General features: G+C 42.9%; 1 protein-coding gene across 1 annotated transcript in view; it reads right to left on the bottom strand.

Annotated features, from left to right (window-relative positions):
* Positions 1–726: 726 nt before the first annotated feature.
* CUX1 (cut like homeobox 1) overlaps positions 727–19,797 on the bottom strand; it is a gene marked incomplete at its 5' end in the record, with an annotated part of 102,389 nt that continues 83,318 nt past the window's right edge. The window contains 4 exons of the mRNA XM_026050219.1: positions 727–1,522; positions 6,019–6,283; positions 10,944–11,132; positions 14,873–15,175. Of these exons, the coding sequence (XP_025906004.1) occupies positions 805–1,522; positions 6,019–6,283; positions 10,944–11,132; positions 14,873–15,175 (1,475 nt within the window). The remainder of the gene's footprint in view (positions 1,523–6,018; positions 6,284–10,943; positions 11,133–14,872; positions 15,176–19,797) is intronic.

Raw genomic sequence — 19,797 nt, 5'->3', positions numbered from 1 at the left:
AAACAATGTGCACTACGTGTCAATATTCTATTTCACTTACAAGAAAACACTAAGTCAGCTACCACAAATTAAGATATTTTCCTGATGTGACTTTTTTTTGTTTTGTTAAAAAATATGTGGAGTAAATGTGTTTTTTTTTTCTTTTTAATTCAAAGTTTCAAACAAGATTCTTTTCTTTTCTTGAAAATATGTAGGAATCCAAACTAGTGTGTTTAGAGTCGGTTGACTGTGCAATCTCTTAGTGGCAACTGAACAGCTACAAAAAACTTTCTTTTTTTTTTTTCTTTTTTTTGAAAAATCTCCCCTTTTTTCCTGGTTTAAGAAGATAATAGTGTATTATCGCTCTGTAGCCATTAGATGGCAGATAAAAAGCCCCCTTTTAATATGTGGGTTCGATTTTTTTTTTTTTTACTTTTTTTTTGTTTTTTTAAAGCCCACACCAAAGAGGAGGGCACAAGGCAAAGCTGTATTGAGTTATTCCAGAAACTGTGGAAATCACTTAGGGCAATAATAAAAACACTTCAGGGTACAAAAAAGCTTGACTACACATTTCAGTTTTCTTCCTCGAAAACACAAACATAAATTGGGCTTAACGCTCCTTTTTTTTTTTTCTCTTTTTTTTTTGTTTTTTTTTTTTTTTTTTTTTTTTTTTTTTGTTTTGTTTTTTTTTTCCGTTTTCTATATGCACCTTGGCCTATGGCGTTTTTGCCCTGTGGCCTGCAGGGCGGTAAGTGCGCAACACAATAAAACCAGTAGAGGTCCAGTTTCACTTGCCCAGCTCTCTAGAGTTGGGTGAGTTTAATCTCAAAACTCCCACTCGACGGCCTCCTCTCGACTCGCGGCCTTCTCCAAGCGGTGGATTATGTTGTTCAAGTTTGCGGCTTTCTTTTTCCTCAAGGAGTTGTCTCGTGTGTTCTTGGAGCTCGCCGCCTCCGAGAAGCTGAACAAGCTCTGGAGCGCGTTGGCTTTCTGCGAGCCTGCGGCCACCGTCGAGCTCGTACTTGGCACACTGGGAATTTTCTCCGAACTTTCTTTCGGCTTGGAGGAGCTCTCCCCTGTAAGGACTGAGGTGGAGGCAGCTGAGGTAGAGGCATCCCCTTCCGTAGCAGAGTTTGGCAGCGTCTCCAGACTCTCTCCTGAACGCTGAGATCCCGGTGGAGAGCTTTGCCGCGGTGCTTTGAGCCTGCCCTCGTCATCAGTATCCTCCAGGCTCTCCATTCCCAAGTGGAATGACTCACTTTTCTCTGAAGACCTGGTGCCCTGCAGTGCCTCTTCCCCCGCCTCGAAAGCCGACTCTGCTGGCCCTCCCTGAGACTTTGTGGTTGCATTGCTGTACTCATCCGCCTCCGGGCCACTGGGCTTCCCTTCAGGGGGGCCTTCGGCGTCCACGCCGTCACAGCTGTCCCCCTCCGAGCCGTGTGCTGCCCTGGTACTCCTGGCCGAAGGAGAATCGCTCGCCCCGGCCTGGCTCTGGCTTCCCGCTTGGATTTCTTCAATGAACAGCTCTCGACGGATGCGAGACCTAGGAGACACAGGAAAGGATGGGTGAGGCTGCTGCTGGCCCTTCATGCACAACACAGGCTCGTACCACGGAACCCACAAAACTAAAAAGCTTTCATATGAAGCCAACTCTCCTCGGCTGTGGGACAGATGTGCTCGACTGGGTTGGTGGACGCGCTCATATGCCTGAACTCAAAACACTGGCTAAAGGGGCACTGGAGAGAACGTAAAGCATTGTCAAGATGCCCTTAACTCCATCCTCCCCAGACAGCAAGATGCCCTCAACTCCATCCCTCCTGGCCATGCACACACATTTTTTTTATGCTTTTACACTGAAGTAACATACATACTCCCATGCTGCATGTCAACAGTCCTGGGCATGGCTCAAGAGGCAGGGATGAAAGACTCAGCCATCTCCCATTCATAATGCAACTAGGGTACCAGGGACTTGAAACTTTAGAACATGCTGTATGACAGAAGGGATGATTTTAAGATATGAATACATTTTTAGTAGATTCAGAAGAAAATACCTTGAAGATACAAGAGAACTCAGATTCCTGCTAAAAGGAGCTGTGGTTTGTCTAAAAAAATATACAATGAAAAGAAGTGTAAAAACAAAGCAAAAACACCCAGAAGAAACTGGGAGAACAAAGTCTATCATTCTGAATCTGCCCAGGGTAAGCGCAGCCTTCTGACAGCTTGTCGGTCTATGAGCTAGTCTGACTTCTGCCTTATTTTCTTATTTAAAATATCGATTTCAGAACATTAATAGTGACACGGCAGCAGTGCATGACAAGGAAATTAATGCACTTCATGTGTGGTTAAAATTGCCCTGTGTTCCACCTTGTGCTTCCTATTACGTGAAGTGTGTAACACTCCTCAAACAACATACTGCCTATGTTATTTAACCCAAGGCTTCCCTCTCCTTCCTTCTCTGTTCAGCAGTTTCCATGCTCTTTGCAGCATAACTGACCACTTCTTGAGAAAGATCTTAGGATCTAGGTCAACTATTTCCCTCTACTGCCCTCTCCGTTTACGACAGCTTCACAGATCCTCATTTGCAACCAGGATGGAGCTTCAAATATGGTCAGGAAAGACACTATAGGCACAGGAACGGTTTAGCAAAAGGGTATCTTTGCAAAGACTGAAAACACTATTTGTTTTATCAGCAAGGAGCTGTTTAGGGTCTTCCAAACTGCACATGAAACACTGTTCCAGAACCAATGCCTGCAAGGAATTTTCATTTTCACCTAGACTTGCTGCTAAACCTTGCACACGATGGCAAATTATAAGATAAAAAGCAGGACACCATCTGAATACTGCATTTGGGGCTAATGGTATTATTGACTTAGTTCAAATAGAGTATTTCAGCAGTAATTGCTGACTCTGCACTTTGGGAGGATTTAGGGGGTCTGTGATTTTCCCTGGGAGAATATTATTCATCTAACAGAAGACCATAGGTGCTAACATTAATTTTCTATTAACATTAACAGCGTGCATACTGCAACATTGATTGTCAGGCTCCATTTATGCCTGTAATCTCCCTGCATGGACATTGATCCAGATCTTATTGCTTCTGTAACATTCCCCAAGTCAGAAGAAGAAACAGGTACGAGCTTTATGCCTGAATGGCTTTTAAAATACTGCAATTCTCCTTCATTGAATGTCTGACCACGGCTCTAGAAAAACAAGTTTGATACCTGTGGAATATTTCAGAATATTTCAGAATATTTCAGAATATTTAAGGTTGGAAGGGACCTCTACAGATCATCTAGTCCAACCTTCCTGCTCAAGCAGGCACACCTACAGCATGTGGCACAGGGTGGCATCCAGGTGGGTTTGGAGACCTCCAGAGTAGGAGACTCCACAACCTCCCTGGGCAGCCTGTTCCACTGCTCTGTTACCCTAACAGTGAAGAAGTTGCTCCTCACCTGGAGACGGAACTTCTTATGCTTCAGCTTGTGGCCATTACCCCTCGTCCTATCGCTGGCCACCAGTGAGAACAGCCTGTCCCCTTCCTCCCTGCATTCTCCCTTCCTGAACTAATCGCTGGACCTCACACTGAACACGTGGCTGCTGGAATTTAACCCCCTCCTGATTAACCTAGTCATTGAAGCACCAGAGCAAAGAACTGGTGACACTGGTTAGGGATGGTTTGTTTCCCTATAACAATTCCTTTCTCTTATTCTTGTGTACAGAAAACATAGCCTCAGATTCTGATGGATTCTTTGAGTGCTTTACTAATGCAAAAAAAGTGCAATTTAACATATATTCTTATTTTTGTGTTCCCAGAACTCTGCAATCAGTGTAAATGCAAAGCAAATGACTGGGACGAGTTTGCAGACACTGCAAAATCCTTCATGTCTATTTATATTCTCAAGTGAACGATTCCTTCTCCAGCTGAGGATTTTTTAAAGTGTCTTTTACTCTACTAAATAAATGCTAGTGCACACTTCTCGTATCATGAATAAAAAGTTAGATTCTAATGCAGCAACCAGCTTTGGAAAGAGGTTTAAGATGAATACCAAAGGAAAAGCATCACTGCGACAGGATTCCCAAGAAACAGCATTCAAAGGAACAGTGAAATTTGGGGTGCATTAAGGAATGCACAGCAGACCTTTCCCTTGGCATGGGCCATGGACCAGCATCAAGGATGGTACGCTGGGCTTTGGGGATACTGCGTCAGACCCCTTTCCCCTAATAGTACATTAAATTTTCTTTTCTTAGGGATGTCCTGCTAAGGATTTAAGAGTATTTCATGCATGAAAACTATGAGAATTCACGTACTGCAGAAAACAACAATCGCATAGATTGATTTTTCAGTGGTGGCAACCACTCAGGGCAGCCCCAGGCTCCAGAAAGCTGGAAGCAGCTCTTGGAGGTCCTGCAGACTCAGCAGCACATCTGGGAGCAGGCCCAGATCACTCAGTGCCATTAGGCCTGTGCTGCCCACCCGCTTATAGCACCTTGTTTATAAATCTCTTATTTTGTATACAACTGTCAGCAGCTAGTCTATATTAATGTACAGCTTGGTGTGGCTGAGCATGCTGATCAATCATGACTTGTCACCCTTTCTCACAGCATGCCCAAGCAGGGGATCTCATGGTGATGAGGAAGATGACACATGCCACCAGTGTTCCCTCATTTGGCTGCGTAAGTGAGAACAGCACATTTTACTGTCAGGCCGAAGGGAATGTATTTTCATAGGCATTCCTCCAACTTGCGTATAATCACTTGAAAGTGGGAATTGCAAGAGAGGTCTGTATTTGGGAGAAGTCTGAAGAGTGAAAGAAACAACTTCTGTGGGAAATCCAAGCCAGTAAAAATCAGTGCAAGTATGTTGCATTTGTTGTAATATACTAAACACTGGAAAACTTTTAAATTATTTTGCTCCTGTACACAGTACTTCTGGGATACCTACTCAGACTGTGACTCTCCTGCTTCAATAGCTTCCCTGGTAAAAGCTGAAAAGGGCTAAAGTGAAAAATACCCTTTTACCGTTAGCAGTTTTCTAAAAACAAACAAGTTTAGCAATCAACCCAGGGTAATGAAGAACATTACTGGCTCCATGTGAAAGAGCAGAACGGTTTAAACCTTTAAATCTTAAGTCTACTTGTTCAATACTCGTTGGCACAAACTTCTTGGAAAAAAGACTGCCGATCTAATTAAGCTACCCAATCCCAAGCACAGCCAAAAATGTTTACTCAAATACTTTTAATTCTTACATGCCATTCCAGGTTTGTTTATTTTTTTTTTTGGAGTTGTTACGTCAAAATCTACTTCAACTGTGCAGATGTTGGGAAGGTTCCTTCTAACATGAGGAAGATAAACAGACCAAAATCGTGTTTTATTTCAGGATGACTTGATGGTTTAATCATGAAATAAATAAATATGATCATAACGAAATAAATCCCTATTCACATATGGCTTCAGGGTTATTTATTTCCCTGCCCATCATGACTGTGCAGAGCTTCCAAGATGCAGCTCATGGTTTTCTCTCTTTTCGAGGCTCACTGTCTCAAGGGCTGCAAGCAAAACCTCTTTCTGCTCTTATATTTGGAGGATTTAAAATGAAGTGCCTAATTCTGATGCCATCCAATAAAAGATGCTTCCAAGCACCACGACAAAGTGCCCCAGGCACACACTTTACAAATACACATACGTATATGGGCATATATACACGTCTGAATACGCACGTAAGAAAGCCCAGTCTTGCTTACTACAAAAGAATTATACATAGTTAACCTGACAAAGGACTTTCAGATCAATTTTTAGTCTTAGGCCTGCACCAAAAGTGAGACTTTCTGCTCAGAAGCACCATTTATGTGAACATTTCTATTCCTCAGGGATGATTTAAAATCAGTCTATAGCATTAAGTGTGAGTCAGAACCTCCCTGCTGGCAAAATGGTTCATTTTGTACAACCGTGCAGATGCCGCCTGCTGAAGCTGAGCAGCACCCTGCCTCAGGAAATACAACAAATGCTCCCAGCAAGTGATGGCACTGGGACGACAGGTACCTGTAATTGTGGAACCAGTTGATCACGGTGCTGGTTTTCAAGTTGAGCTGTGTGGCGAGTTCCTCAATGGTTTTTGGTGATGGGTATGGCTTTTGCTGGTAGGCTCGTTTCAGAGCTTCTTTCTCCTCCGGGGCCAGCACGACGCGGGGCTTCTTGAGCTGGTGCTGCGGCTGCGGGCTGGCTCCCTGGCTGTAGTCTATGCCGGCCGAGGAGGACTCGCAGGACTGGCTGTCGCTGACGGAGCTGTGCCGCCGCTTCATGTAGGCTGCAAGGGAAGAGCGGCACGTCAGGCCCAGCCGGGCACGGGCACAAAAACGAGCTATGGGTGCACAAGAAACCCAAGGGCTGCGAGCACCGGGTGTGCAAGAAACCCAAGGGCTGCGAGCACCAGGGTGGGCGCGATCAGAAACGTGAGCAAGCGCAGGAGGGATATGACAGGCAGGGAAAGAAAAAAGAAGGGAAAGGGAAGACAGCAAATTGACTGGAAACAAACTGTCAATTTTCTGCTTTTCTATAGAAAATGGGACACGAATAACAGGGTTCAGTTAACACAACTTATTTCAAATTCACCCTTACATGAGGAGTGTGCTTCCATGCGAGCACCTGATTAGGCCAGTTACACTTGGCTTCAGCTCCAGTGTTTTTGCTCGCTAAAGACTTAGGCCCTCTGCCTATCCGGAAAAATGCGGCAGCCGAAGGGAGCCGCAGCAGCAGCCGACACACGATGGCGCCTGGAGCCCACGCGATGCCACCCGAGCAACCCGGGTGGCTGTTGCTTTTCCTTTGCTCCTGCACTGACAGGTTATGAAAGGAACACAGTCCTTGGCATCTTCCTCCCCTAGGTGAGGCTCTTTTGAGAGTGAATACACTTCTAAGAAAGCCTGTGCTGTGTGGACGTGGCTCAGTGGGGCTGATGACAGAAGACCTTGCTGCTACTGCTGAGTCTCCTCCCTGCCAGGCCTGGATGGTCCCAGCAAATCCAGTGAGAAAAGAGTCCCAGCAAACGATGCCACTGACTTGATTGAGCTCTGCTGGGCTGAGGGAGGTGGGATTTACCGCACCTGGTGGGCTCAGGCACCAGCACGGCTAATGAGGGGGCTGCAAACGGCCACTGCAGATGAATCTTGTCAATAAAATATTTAATGGCCTGTTAAATACCTTCTAGATATTTAAGGGTTTAGGCATTCAAGAGCTGCAATTTGATAACCTTGCCTATTATGTTCCAGATTACACCAGGCTGACATCAATCAAGCAGGCACTAAATCTGCAGCAGCTCCGATTGGAGCCAGGCAGCAATGTGGAGCACGTCACAAGGGCCAGCAACCAAATCCTCCCTAAAACAAATTTCTCTCTCCCTGCAGCTCTGTCTTTAGGCCGAGGGCACACAAATAATAAAAATTCAATGCAATTCAACTAAAATGCTGAAAACCCTTCTCACACAAGCCACTGTCCCCTGGCAGAGCTCCCAAAGGACTGTCTAGGTCTGCTGTCTCCAGTGGGTTTCATCACCCCACGCTCTCCGGCCGGTGGAGGGGATGCTGTGTCATACTACTCTTGGAGTGAATTTTGAACGTGCTCTGTAACCTTTGGGGGTATCTGCATGGCCCTCATTTTGTTTTTCTTGAATATGACAGATTACCTGTGGATTGCCTACTGTGTAAGATCGCTGATACGGAACTGAATGCAAGTTGCTCACGATCCATCACTCTGCCATGATACAGTCCTGCACATGTCTGAAATAACTATAAAAAGGAAGCTGTTCTATGTTTTTTTCCCTAATAAATTCTATTAAAAAGTCATCTATTTAAGTTGTTCCACAAGATGTAGGATTGCAAAGTGATTACTGGTAAACACATTATTTCAAGGTGACCTTTTGGCCCTGTTTCTGCAGCATTCAGGGAACTGTTACAGCCTTCAACCACAGAATTAATCATTCCAGCTATGTAATCTTAAATTTATACAAGGTCTTCAATCTCAAAGCCTCCGTGGTGTTATTTCAAACTTGCACTGACATTCCCCCTCTACACCCGGTCCTCTCGTCTCCTTCGATAATGCAGACCCCACGCCTGAAAGATGGAATCTATCACTTCAGCGACGCGCAATGATTTAGAAGAGGACATGAGACAAAACAGAGCATCGCACGAAGAGGGGAGAGGTGTTCAGGCTATCTCGAAATGGAGTTGCTGGAATTTGGTCAGGCGGCAGAGTTAACACCAGACTCCCGTGCATGGGGATCACAGAATGGCTGAGGTTGGAAGGGACCTCTAGAGATCATCTAGTCCAACCTTCCTGCTCCAGCAGGGACACCCAGAGCACACGGCAAGAGCCCAGAGCAAGGAAGGTCTTGGTGCCAGCACAGAGCTCCCCTCTCCAGACACATACAAGCAGCCCAGGCCAGCACACAAAAGCAGAGCATGGAGCCTTATGTCTCCCTAAGCTAAAAATAAAGAAGTTTCACTGTTATATAATCTTTTTTTTTTCTTTCTGGATAAAATATATTATCGGAAAAATCTTCCATTGGGCTGAAGGCATAATTCTGGCACTAGTCAATGTGCTAAGCCAGTGCCTCGGCTTTATGTTTTAATGGCATTTTCCGGAAACTTTGGATGACGTTCATAAAAGCTTTCTCTTTATAAGTCTGATTTTAAACATATGTGGTGAATATAGACAACATAAGGAGATCATTCAGCACATTTTCAGTGACAGAGAGGCTCAAACAGGAATCCAAGTTGCAACCATATTTGATTTTTTGGAGCTTTTTAATTACGAAAAAAAATTTTTTGGTCTGTGATTGATCTCTGTGTCTCAGAAAACTAAAACCCAAATGTAAAGTGGGGAAAGGTCTGGACCTGAGACCAACTTGTCAAGGACAGTTCTACCCCCTCAGTTTTACTTCTCTTTTCTTGCTGCTACAGACTCAGCAGCCCCAGTCTCCCTAGGAAAACTCCCTGCATGTATCCAGCTACAGATGATGCAGATGCTATTGCAGAACTAGTGGCTGCCCACTGAGGTAAAACAGAATCCCTTTTAATATAATTTTTATCTTATGCAGTATTGAACAAGATTATTAAAAAGTGAAATAATGGGGAAATAAAGGGAACTAAATTTTCTGCTGACAGCAGGCTTCAGTACAGTGCGATGCTACCAGCAGCACACGTGGTGGGAGGTTGTAAGAAATAGGAATGAAGTCTTCCAAGGCAGGAAAATGGGGCAAAATGTCTCAGCCTAGTGAGTGTGAACCTCCATCTTCCCCCAAAGAGGTTACTCAATGTATACTGCAAATTTTCAGAACCTTTTAAAATGGACATTTACAGCATAAACTTCAGGCTGGGAGAAGAGCAAAAAAGATATATGCAGCTCACCTTTATCATAATTATCAATTTACTCCTTTAATAAAATGTGGCAGAGAAGTAATTGGTAATAATGTTTCACTGGTAAGAGATACAGTTGCATTGTTCTTTAACTGACATTAGCTGAAGGGGAAGTTAAATTCTTAATGTGGCTCGAGCAATTTAAAAGGTTAAATCACAGAATCCTTACCTGCATGAAAGGATTCTGCAGAAAATACAGGGCTGAGCTCACTTTAGAGTGCTCTGCTTGAGGACTGCACTTACACAGCTCAGGAGCTCGGGAGAGTCTCCAATGATTTACAGCCTTATCTCTATTCAGGTGCCATCTATACAGCATATGTATTGCACAGCATTTGATAAGAATCCAGTTTAGAAAATAGTTTTGAAAGGATATTGTGGGTACTCCTTTTAAATTATTTTTATTTTATTTCCCTACATTATGGGGGATATTCTCTTAGAGGCTATAAAAATCCAGCTCGTTGACAATTTTATTTCTGCCGTATTTCTCAGACGAAAAAAAATATCAAGGCTCCCTTTGGTTTACAGTTGTAAGTGAGGAACCCAAGCGGATTTTACTCCCAGTGGAAGCTCGCACACAATTTGCAATAATATTCTGCACTGCACTGTACTGCAGACATTTAATGTAACAAGGATTTGAAATTCTTTTTGAAATTCCTTCTTTTTCTGCTGTTTTCCCCAGAAGCAACCTAATTTACAGCTTTTAATATAATCACGAAATTCCTGATCAAATGTGTTAATGCTTTCAGGACATCAGTCAACAGTAGAGCTTTCAGTGCACACGATTAATACCGTCTGAACTAATATCATTAAGGAATAGCTCTTAAGAGATGTATATATCATTAATTAGTTAACTGCTGATAATGACAGCCTACAAGACTCTCGCTGTTGTAAAATCACGTGAACATACTAAAAATAGGGCTCTGTATAACCTCTGTTTTTTGGGGATGAATTCTAAATATAGAGGAGGCTAAATACTCAGGACCTACTCTCTAACAAGATACCCACACTCGTGATCTAACCCCTTTAGGCAAGTCTCTCTTAGCACAGTCACCTTTTCCCAGCCCTGTAATGGCTACAAATTCAATTAAGCAAATGATTCTCAAATACCCTTTTATAAAGGCTGCATTTTTCCTTCCTCCTTGTGACCGTCAGTGCTGGATGGCAAGAAGCTCTCTCAGGAATCGGGGCTCAGCGACTCCAGCCCAACATCTGTGACCAGCTGCGGCACAATTAACTAATAACCCAAAGCCAGCTCCCAAACTCACATTTCTCATTTGGTAAGGCAAGTTATCAGTGATACACCAGGGCCTCAGTAATTAATCTATAGGAGAATCTAGCCACGATTTCCTGACAGCTGGTGAGTACTCAGGGTTTGGGTTATTTCCCCAAATGGATCTCCTCAAGCTAGCATCAAATCAGGCTAGGAAAAAGCTGTCACAAGCCTTTTGCATCACCTTCGTAACAGCAGATCAATGCTGCCTGTATCCTATTTATGGAGTATTTTAAAAGAAGATGGTAGCAGGGAACAGGAGTGCGCAGTCTGCTCCAGGTTACCTTTTTTCTCCATTCGTTTCATATCCATCAGCTTCTCCACGTTGTTGGGATCATTGAGCCAAAGCTGCATGCGGACAAAAGGTTCCCGTCCCTTCAAACTCAGCTTGTGCCAGGGCTTCGGGCGAGCCAGAAGGTCTGAGACAGAGCCTTGTGTCAGCCCTAGGATTGTCTCCCCAAACAAACGCTGACCTAATATAAAATTGAAGATTGAAATTAAAATGCAGCTGAAATTGAAAATCAAATTGAAAATCACATGTAAGACTCAGTTAAGAGACAAGACTAAGTAAAAACAAAAGCAGAACATGACTATAAGATCATTCGCCAATTATTCTTACTTCAGAATTGCTTGAAAACCCCACAGAAACATTTAGCAGAATAAAAAGTCTCCCCCCACTAAAGGTCTACACATTAAGCTTTAGTTTAATCCTTGGGATCTGACTGTGACAAAGAGGGGAGCTCAACACCTTTTGGGATCAGGTCCTTACAGTGGAAACTGTGCAAAAACCAAAATTCATGAGATTGACAATAAACCAAACTATTAGTTAAGCAGGCAACTTCAGGGAGAGCAGTGAGGCTACCTAGTTCTGCTGAGGGAAGGCACTCTAACAGTTTCAATGCAACCCAACAGACAAACACCTCAAATAATCCGTGAATCAAAACCAACACGAACTCCTGCTCAGCAACAGTTTTATTAGTGTCCTCAAAGACACTAATAAGACACCAGTAAATATTTGCTGTGTTGTCATGTTATTGCTGGCTTTCTATTAGTGTTTTAGCAACTGTACATAATCACATTTTACAAAAGCAACTTATTAATATTTTTAACATCTATAGTACTTTTAGTTTAGAATACTTTAGCTCAGTTGTCTTTCAAAATGTTATAGTCTACTATAGTCTACTATATAAGAGGAACTACATACGCTTTTCTACATATACCATTTATATGTGCATTAATAATTTTATGTAGTTAGGATCTAAGTTATCAGGACTAAGGAAAATGCCCATGGCGCTTAAACCCATCCATGCAGCTAGTTCCCTAAAAACCTTCACTTCAATGTTCTTCCTAGGCTAAGCTGCCTTGATTAAGTAGCAGCTTCTGTTATAAGACTGAGTCTGAAGTCACCTGAGTCATGACTGGCGATTTCTGACAGAGCTACTGGGTATTTTCAAGGTAACCCAGAGATTATCCTATCTTGTGTGTGGTCCTCAGCTCCTTGAACACCTCACTGACATGCAGTGTTCAAGGCTCTTCTCTGCATATAGGTGTGTGATTCTGCATGGAGTGAACAAGAGCCTAGCAATCTCTAGAACTAACCCTGTGCCTGGTTGCTGGACATGACACAGAAAAATGAAAATGTAAAAAGAGCAGCAAGGCCTCATCCATTTACCTTTGAAGAGGCCAGCTAGTTGCAACTAAACACGTGCACTGAGACAGTTGCCTTAAAACCCCTTTTTTTCCCCTTTTGCCTTTCTAACCAACTTTTCCCACTGTTTCCAATGCCCGGGGTGCCCAGGCTGCCACGTGAGCACCTTTGCTCATGAGAGCCCCTAGGGCTGCTGTGCTGTGTCCTCAGGGCTGCCCCAATCGCCCGTGTGGCTCTGCGGGAAACTGGAGCAGGGAACTGACCTAGGTCACACTAACCTAACAAAAACGTAGTGGTCCTTTTCACTGAAACCAGCTGCCTGCTCAGGTTTATCGTGTGAACACACAAAGAGAAATACCATCATGAATTAGTAATTCTGGGACAGAAACAAACAGCCCAGAGCAAGTATTAACAATGCTGCTGAAGGAAATAAATTTCCAACTACAGCCTAAATATTTTAAATTTGTAAGTGGAAGGAGGGAATATCATGTTCGGTGGGTACTAAGGGCAAAGCTAAATAAGTTTGTGCCATTTATTCTCTTCCAGGATACAGCAGGACAGGTTCAAAAACCTGAAAGACTCCCAAGCTGATAGGGATTGCATTAAAAACCATTCTCAGGAGGTGGTAGGTGGATCACACAGAGTGCTCACCAGAGACTTGTTCATGACCCGAATATTTTTAGGAACAGTTTTCATAAAGCTAACTTTAGTTTCCTCTTTTTTTTTGCCTGAAATCCTTTGTGCATGTTCCCATGCAGCTCCTAAAGGGCCAAATTTTCTGTAAATTATGCTAGGTTAGTGGCCAGGCCCAGATCATCCTGCAAAATCCCCCCAATACTGCAATTTCTCAATAGCTCACTGCATTTTCCTCCCTCTGTATCTAAAAGACATGCTGTCCTAACAAATATAAAACTATATTTACAGGCTATGGACATTTGGGGCTAGGAATACTAAAAGGAGTGGGAGGAGAGACCTGCCAAACATGCTCTGATTTGCCAAGTCATCTTAAACAGTTTCACGCAGTCGTGGTCTTTAGTGGCTGACGATATTTGAATGACTGAGCCACGAAGACTCGGCCTAGGACAGGTTCACAAGGCCCTGTGGCCCGAGACAGAGAAACCTGAGCCCCAAGTCAGCTGGGGCACTAGCACACTGAGGGCGCAAAAGGAGACATTGAAACTGGTTCCACACCTAATGCAGAGTTTGGGGCACATTTCCTGGCTCTTCTGCTGCTTTTTAGGCTTGTCAGCCACACTGTAGGAAAACAAAAATCATGGGAAATAAAAAAGACTAAGTAAAAATGGCATCAAAGCAAATGTAAACAAAAATACTTTTCAAGCCTCTCTGGAACATCAGAGCAGGTATAGCACTCAACAGCATTTTGCCCCAAAACCAGGGGCTGGAACCTGCTAACCCTTACCATGGCTTGTGGCTTTATTTCTACACTGAAACTTGTCCCCTGAACAAGTGATCACAGGCTGCCCAACCAATGCACACGAGTGGGTAGTTCTGATCAGCTCCGTGGGACACACTCTCCTACATGAGGATGTCCAGAATCAGCTCATTTCCCTTCCTTGTTTTCTCCCCAAATTTTGCTGTATGAGAACTTGCCCCCTCCCTTCCCTCCACCATCAATAATCTTCCCATTTTTAAAATCTAAGATATATATTACCTCTGGAGAGTGATTCATCCAGCCATCTCAGCTTTGAACATCTACATGCAGATGAGATGAATCCCATGCTAAACACCAGAAGAGCATATAGCTAACACTGGAGCAGCTTTACTGCCTTCCAGCTAGAGATGGCAAAAAGCTCCAAAGGGTTTTCCATCACCTCGGGAGGGATGGAAGCGTTAAGTGGACAGGAACTAGTGACTTACTCAGAGGCACTGTGGAAATATTAAGTGTGGATTTCCCCAACCTGTCGTACTCAGATCAGGTTCCCCTTTGCCTACTGCAAACACAGTCAGCCGTATCAACATTATACTTAATTTGGCACCCAAAAGCTCATCTGCAGACAAGAGGAGCCATAGCTCTGTAGGTGTCTAAGCAAAATAACTAAATGGCTCCATAGATTTACTTACAGGTTCATATAAACCTTGACCGAGTCTGAAGTCACCTTCTAGCTCTGCAGGCACACTATGCTTTTGCCTCTGCTGCCCCTTCCAACCATGCAGGGACTCCTTTGCTTCACCTATGCCTAAAAGCTGGGGCCCCGAATTCACTATTGCGGGATCAGTGTGTCTCAGCAGGACACCTCACTGGCTTTGGGATTTAGGTCACCTTTACAGCCTGCTGGGCCGTACTTAGGGAGCTGGGAGCAGTATCTGGCTGGTGTGCCAGAAGCAAAGCTGAAGAAGAGCAAGGGTGTGATGACATTTTGTTATGACGTAGAGTACTACAGTCTGAAAGGACTTTTCTACTCGGTTACAAAAAGTTCTTCTTGACACATTAGAGTTTAGGCCAGAGCGCTAAGCAAGTATCCTTGTCTATGCAAGCATAACTCAAAGACCAGTGCACGAATACTTGCTCTGTATTTCAGCAAAGATGAGATTAAAGCAATTTACCAAGGTTGTTGTCCGTTAGCACTTCTTTGACCCTTTTTGTAATGCCATACGTATCCAATTCGGGTGACATTGCAACCAGTTCTTGAATGCTGAGGGCTGAGTGGCCAGACAGAGGCAAAGGTGTTGTAGACTGGGACTCGGAGGCAGGTGGTTCACTAGATTCTTGTGATTTGCCATCCTTACTTGTCTCTATAGCAGGACAGGGTTGCTGTACCAGTTCAGTCAGGCTCTTGACCGATTCACTGGAGCTCATAGGAGATTCAGGAGCAGGACTGCAACTGGCAGAAGTCTTTGGAGTGCTTTCTGTAATTTAAAAGAAAAGAAAAAAGACCTCATTTTAGCATGATTGTAATGTTTTGATTTAACTTTCCTTCTCACTTAAATTCTAGCTACTTAAAAGAAATGCCTAAGTATACAAAACACTGCTTGTTATGCCTTGGTTACTGAAAGGTTTCTTCTTAAAAACAGAGTTATTTTTAAAGTCTATCCTGGGTCATCTCCACTTTCTCATAAAGGTAAGATGTACAAATATAAATAAATAAATAAAATTAGGAAGAAATGAAATGCAATACTTTGTAAGGTTACAAGAAATGTCCTTGGTCAGGAAATCTTATGGTCTGGCTTTTCTTATATTCCTATAAGAATTCTCTTACATCTACTATTATAGGCTAGTTCAAGTATCTTTCTATGACTAATAAGAAACTCACTTAACCATAAGATACTCGCTATAGTATCAGTGAAGGATTTTCTAGAGATGACACAACTATCTTGAGTATGTTGCTGATTCCATATTCTGTTTCATATCATTTGCAACACATTTTCACACTTCCTTGTCCAGAGATAATTATATTTTAATCTTATGTTGTAACAAATAACAGTACTAGAGAATACACCAGAAAGGTAGTGGATCTGGAGACAGCAAAATGTTACCTAAATATTTGGTTTGAAAGAAAGCTTTCTGAATCTGTTCATTTTTCCAACAACAGTAATTTATGTACAAAATATTATTTTCCTTAACAAGTTCACATTTATCTTTATATGGAAGTTGCTAACTACTTCATGCAGAGAATTCAGACATGTAAGGCAGGGCACAGACTGAACTTTTCAAGCCACAACATGGGCAGAACATGTTGTAGAGCCCAATCTCCTACAACTGATAAAGAATACATTAGATATCCCCATCCACTCTTCCCTTCCTAGGGGATGGCTTCCCTCCTGCAGTGCCCGTGTCACTACTTTACACAGTTATTGCTCCTATCCTGGGCTCATACACCAGGGGGTTCATCTCGAGATCCCTAGAGGACACTTAGGAGTTCAGCCCACAGCAAAAACTTGCTCTGGGCAACACCCGTGGGTGTTTTCCTGAGCGCTGCGGCACCTCTGCTAAACCAATTCCCCCTGCAGCACCAGGTCCTATCACTAGCAAGGCAATGGCTAACATCAAATTCCACCTTTTTTTTCCCCATGTTTGTTCATTTTCCAGAACACTAGCAAATTATTGCAAAATATCCAGATCATGCAGCATGGAAAGCACAGCCTAAATACCACAGTTAAATGCTGCTTTAGTGCAAATGGGGTTCCAAAGAAGCAGGGCTCACGGTAAAATGCTGTTTTTCAAGCTAATAGAAGCTTTTACAATGCCTTGTTAAAGAAAGGCTCCCTGACACACTTACATAAAGTTATTCTCTCAAACCAAGCAATTGGGACTCTTTCCTCAGTGCTTTATAAAAGATGTAAAAGAGGCAGATGATAAAAAAAGAAAAGCCAGGTTCCTATAAATCTTTAAGGCAATATGGATCCTACAAATCTTATTTCTTTTCTCCGCTTCACCCTAGGTCATCAAACAACCGAATACAAAACCCAGCAAATGTTATTTTTGTATCAGGAGCAGCAAAGGAATTGTACTGTAAATTTGCCCTGATTCACCCATGCGAGGGACCAATTTGGCAGATCATCCATCTTGTTCACTGTACACTGTCAGGGATGGCATGAATTCCCTACATGATAAACAGATTTCTTCGCAGGTCTGTGTCCTTTAACCCACAGCAAGGTCAAAATTATGGCTGCCGAGCTAATAAAGCGCCCAGCGCTGGTTCAAGTTCCCTCTAATTTTGTCCCCGGTGCCAGCTTATACAAATCTTAGCGAATAACTAGAGCAGCTGCAAATTTCCTATCCGATTCTTCAGGCGTGCACTGCGAACCCCGCGCACACGGCGAGGGCAGGAGCGTCTCCGCTCCCAGATCCCACCCAGCACTGAACAAAAGCCTCCCCAAACGCCGCTTTTTCCCTCTCCCTTCCCTGCCCAGCCTAATTATGTAAACAACAAAGGTAATCTATATTATCATCTATCACCGAAATGCTCCACGTTGCTCTCACATTAGCTTATTTATTTTTTATACTGCGTATCAAGTGCTTGCTGGAATTGCATTTTTAAGACCAATCTGCTGCTTATTTACTCAAAAAGGTGGGATTATGTGAATCTAATTTTGGAAGGCAGTGCAGATGACAGACTGGTTTTTTTATTTTCCCCCTCCTCCAACAAAATGCAAGTGTACTGTGATTTCCAATGAGGCGTATACTTCACATTGCTCCAGATAGGCTCTCTGTTCCTTTTTAGCAATTTCTCCTTATGGAAAAACATCTCTGAGATCACATAAATATTTGAGGAAAAAAAAATCCATTATTTGGAAAACTCAATTCAATAATCAAATAATGCAAACATTTCCCGTTAATCTATTTAAAAAATTAAACAGACATCTACAGTACAAGTGACTGCTGACAGAACAAAGGAGAAAATTGAATGTATTCACTATTACAGATTTAACTGTCAATCTGCAGTCATTTTGTAAGTTTTATGAAATAATTTGTCCATATTCATTTCTCCCGAGCTCTCCACAGAACAAAGAAACAAATTCAGGATATCTGAAAAATACATATTAAATATTTCAAAAGCAGCAACTGAGTATTTCCAGTGAAAATAATACAGTGAGAGTGTGTTTCTTTAAAACATGCTCTCCTTTATTAACCACAGTCTTCTCTTAAAAACAGCACTAAGTTCAGAGTAATGTGGGTTTTTTAAGGGTATATAACTGATGCTCACTGAAAGCTAAAAATATGTTTATATTTAAGGAGATGGAGATCATTTGGTCAATATGAGCCTAAAATTGCATTATGATGGGCTATGTGTATTCCAGCGTGCACAACTGGCCTACCTCAGTGCCACCAGTTATTGGCAAAGTTAGGTTGATAAATTCCAGATAAACTTCACTTACACCATAGGGATGTTGCTTTTCATTTAAAGTATCTCCCTTGGGACTTTCCTAGAAAATTTCCTTTTCAAGTGGCATAGGAGAGAACTATTTCAGCTGCAATATTTGCAAACACGGATTACTTGACTTTCAGATTCGCTCTTGGCTGTGGTTTAAAAAGGGCTTTCCTGTCATTTTGTTAAATATTTGCCCATAAACGCAGGATTTCAGAGAGGCCACTTGTGGCCCGGAGTCCAGCCCGTCCGGTAAGTGCTCAGGTCAGGCGCTTCCAGGGAATTCTGTGTCACCAAGAGCCTCTTATTAAAGCACTGCGAGCTGATACTGAGAGCAGCAATGTACTCAAATACAGTGTAAATGCATTTAAGTGATCCAAATACTCCAAGTTTGCAAATATACCTGAATAATAAAAGCTGTGAAGATTCTTCCATGCACCTTTTCCATTATTCATCCAATATATACGTGTTTAGGGTTTGGGAAAGGGAGGCATTTCCAAATGTTTTTAAAAAGCGTATTCAAATATGCAGTGTAGAAAATAATAATCAAATGTAAATTAAATACGAGGAAGCGGCGTCTGCACAAATGTGCCGAGCATCTGAAACGTCTGAAAAGTGTGATTGGCCTCCACTCCTATCTAAAAAAATAAAGATAACCAAAATATCAACTCTGACTATTTCACAGCTTAAGAAAACAGCTAAGAATACAGAGCTACGACCACAGAGTGAGGGCCAGCATTCAAATCTCTGATGGCAAATATGTCTTCAGAGAGAAAAACATATCTGAGGCAGTTAGGGATTATCAGAGAGCCCTACTTGTGAAATACGACTGTCAGAACATATGGCCCTTGCTCCTAAGTGAGGAAATTCAGCTTTCTTCTACTACAATGCCAGAGAGGAGAGCAGCAGCTAAAATGAAGATACAAATGTTGGAGGCAAAGACAACATTACACAAGTATCTTCCAGTTCTAATTGCCTTTAAATGCTATTTTTCCAATATAAAGTTGCTCCTTGAATGACCACCAACAAAAAATAGCACAGTTATTATAGCTTGCCCGATTTGCCTCCATTTAGTACCTATCAGTTAAGACGGAAAGTAAACATTGCAATTTAGTCTATGGCTTGGGTCTGTTTGAGTACATAATGACACTAGCTGAGAACGGTAACGATTTGGCCTTGTTTTAATTATATGACCACAGAAAATCTTTGGTGGTCTTGCATTCCTACGGCAATGGATGAAGCCGAACGGTGCTTTGGTCCCTTCCATCCTCCCTCTACGCCTTCCTCGTAGTTTCTAGCATGGCACAGTCTGAAACCAGAATTATAGCCTCACTTCACTGGTTATGGTGGTTTTCCTGAATCTAACATTAGATTTTCTTCTTCCTCCACAACAACATTTGCTGCCCATGCTGAGGCTTCCCCAACTGGATGCTCTGTCCTGCATTGCTTGAACATTCCTTATTCCCCTGGTGTCCCGAGAATTACCTGAAAACACTTCCCTTAGCCCAGTATCAGCCTGTCAGATGCTCTGCAAGGTCTGCTCATGGTTCCCATCGAAACATGGCAAAATTCCTACAGGGCTGAATGAAGCCCCTGCTGAGTGAGAAGCAGCTGCCACCCGACGGCGCCAGGCTGCCCCGGGCTCCCCTCTCGCGCCCAGCG

This window comes from Nothoprocta perdicaria, unplaced genomic scaffold (assembly GCF_003342845.1).
Source record: "Nothoprocta perdicaria isolate Ctin4 unplaced genomic scaffold, notPer1 scaffold_66, whole genome shotgun sequence".
NCBI classification, from domain to species: Eukaryota; Metazoa; Chordata; class Aves; order Tinamiformes; family Tinamidae; genus Nothoprocta; species Nothoprocta perdicaria.
Note: the sequence above shows the minus strand (reverse complement) of the source record. Positions and strands in the feature narration are given on the sequence as shown.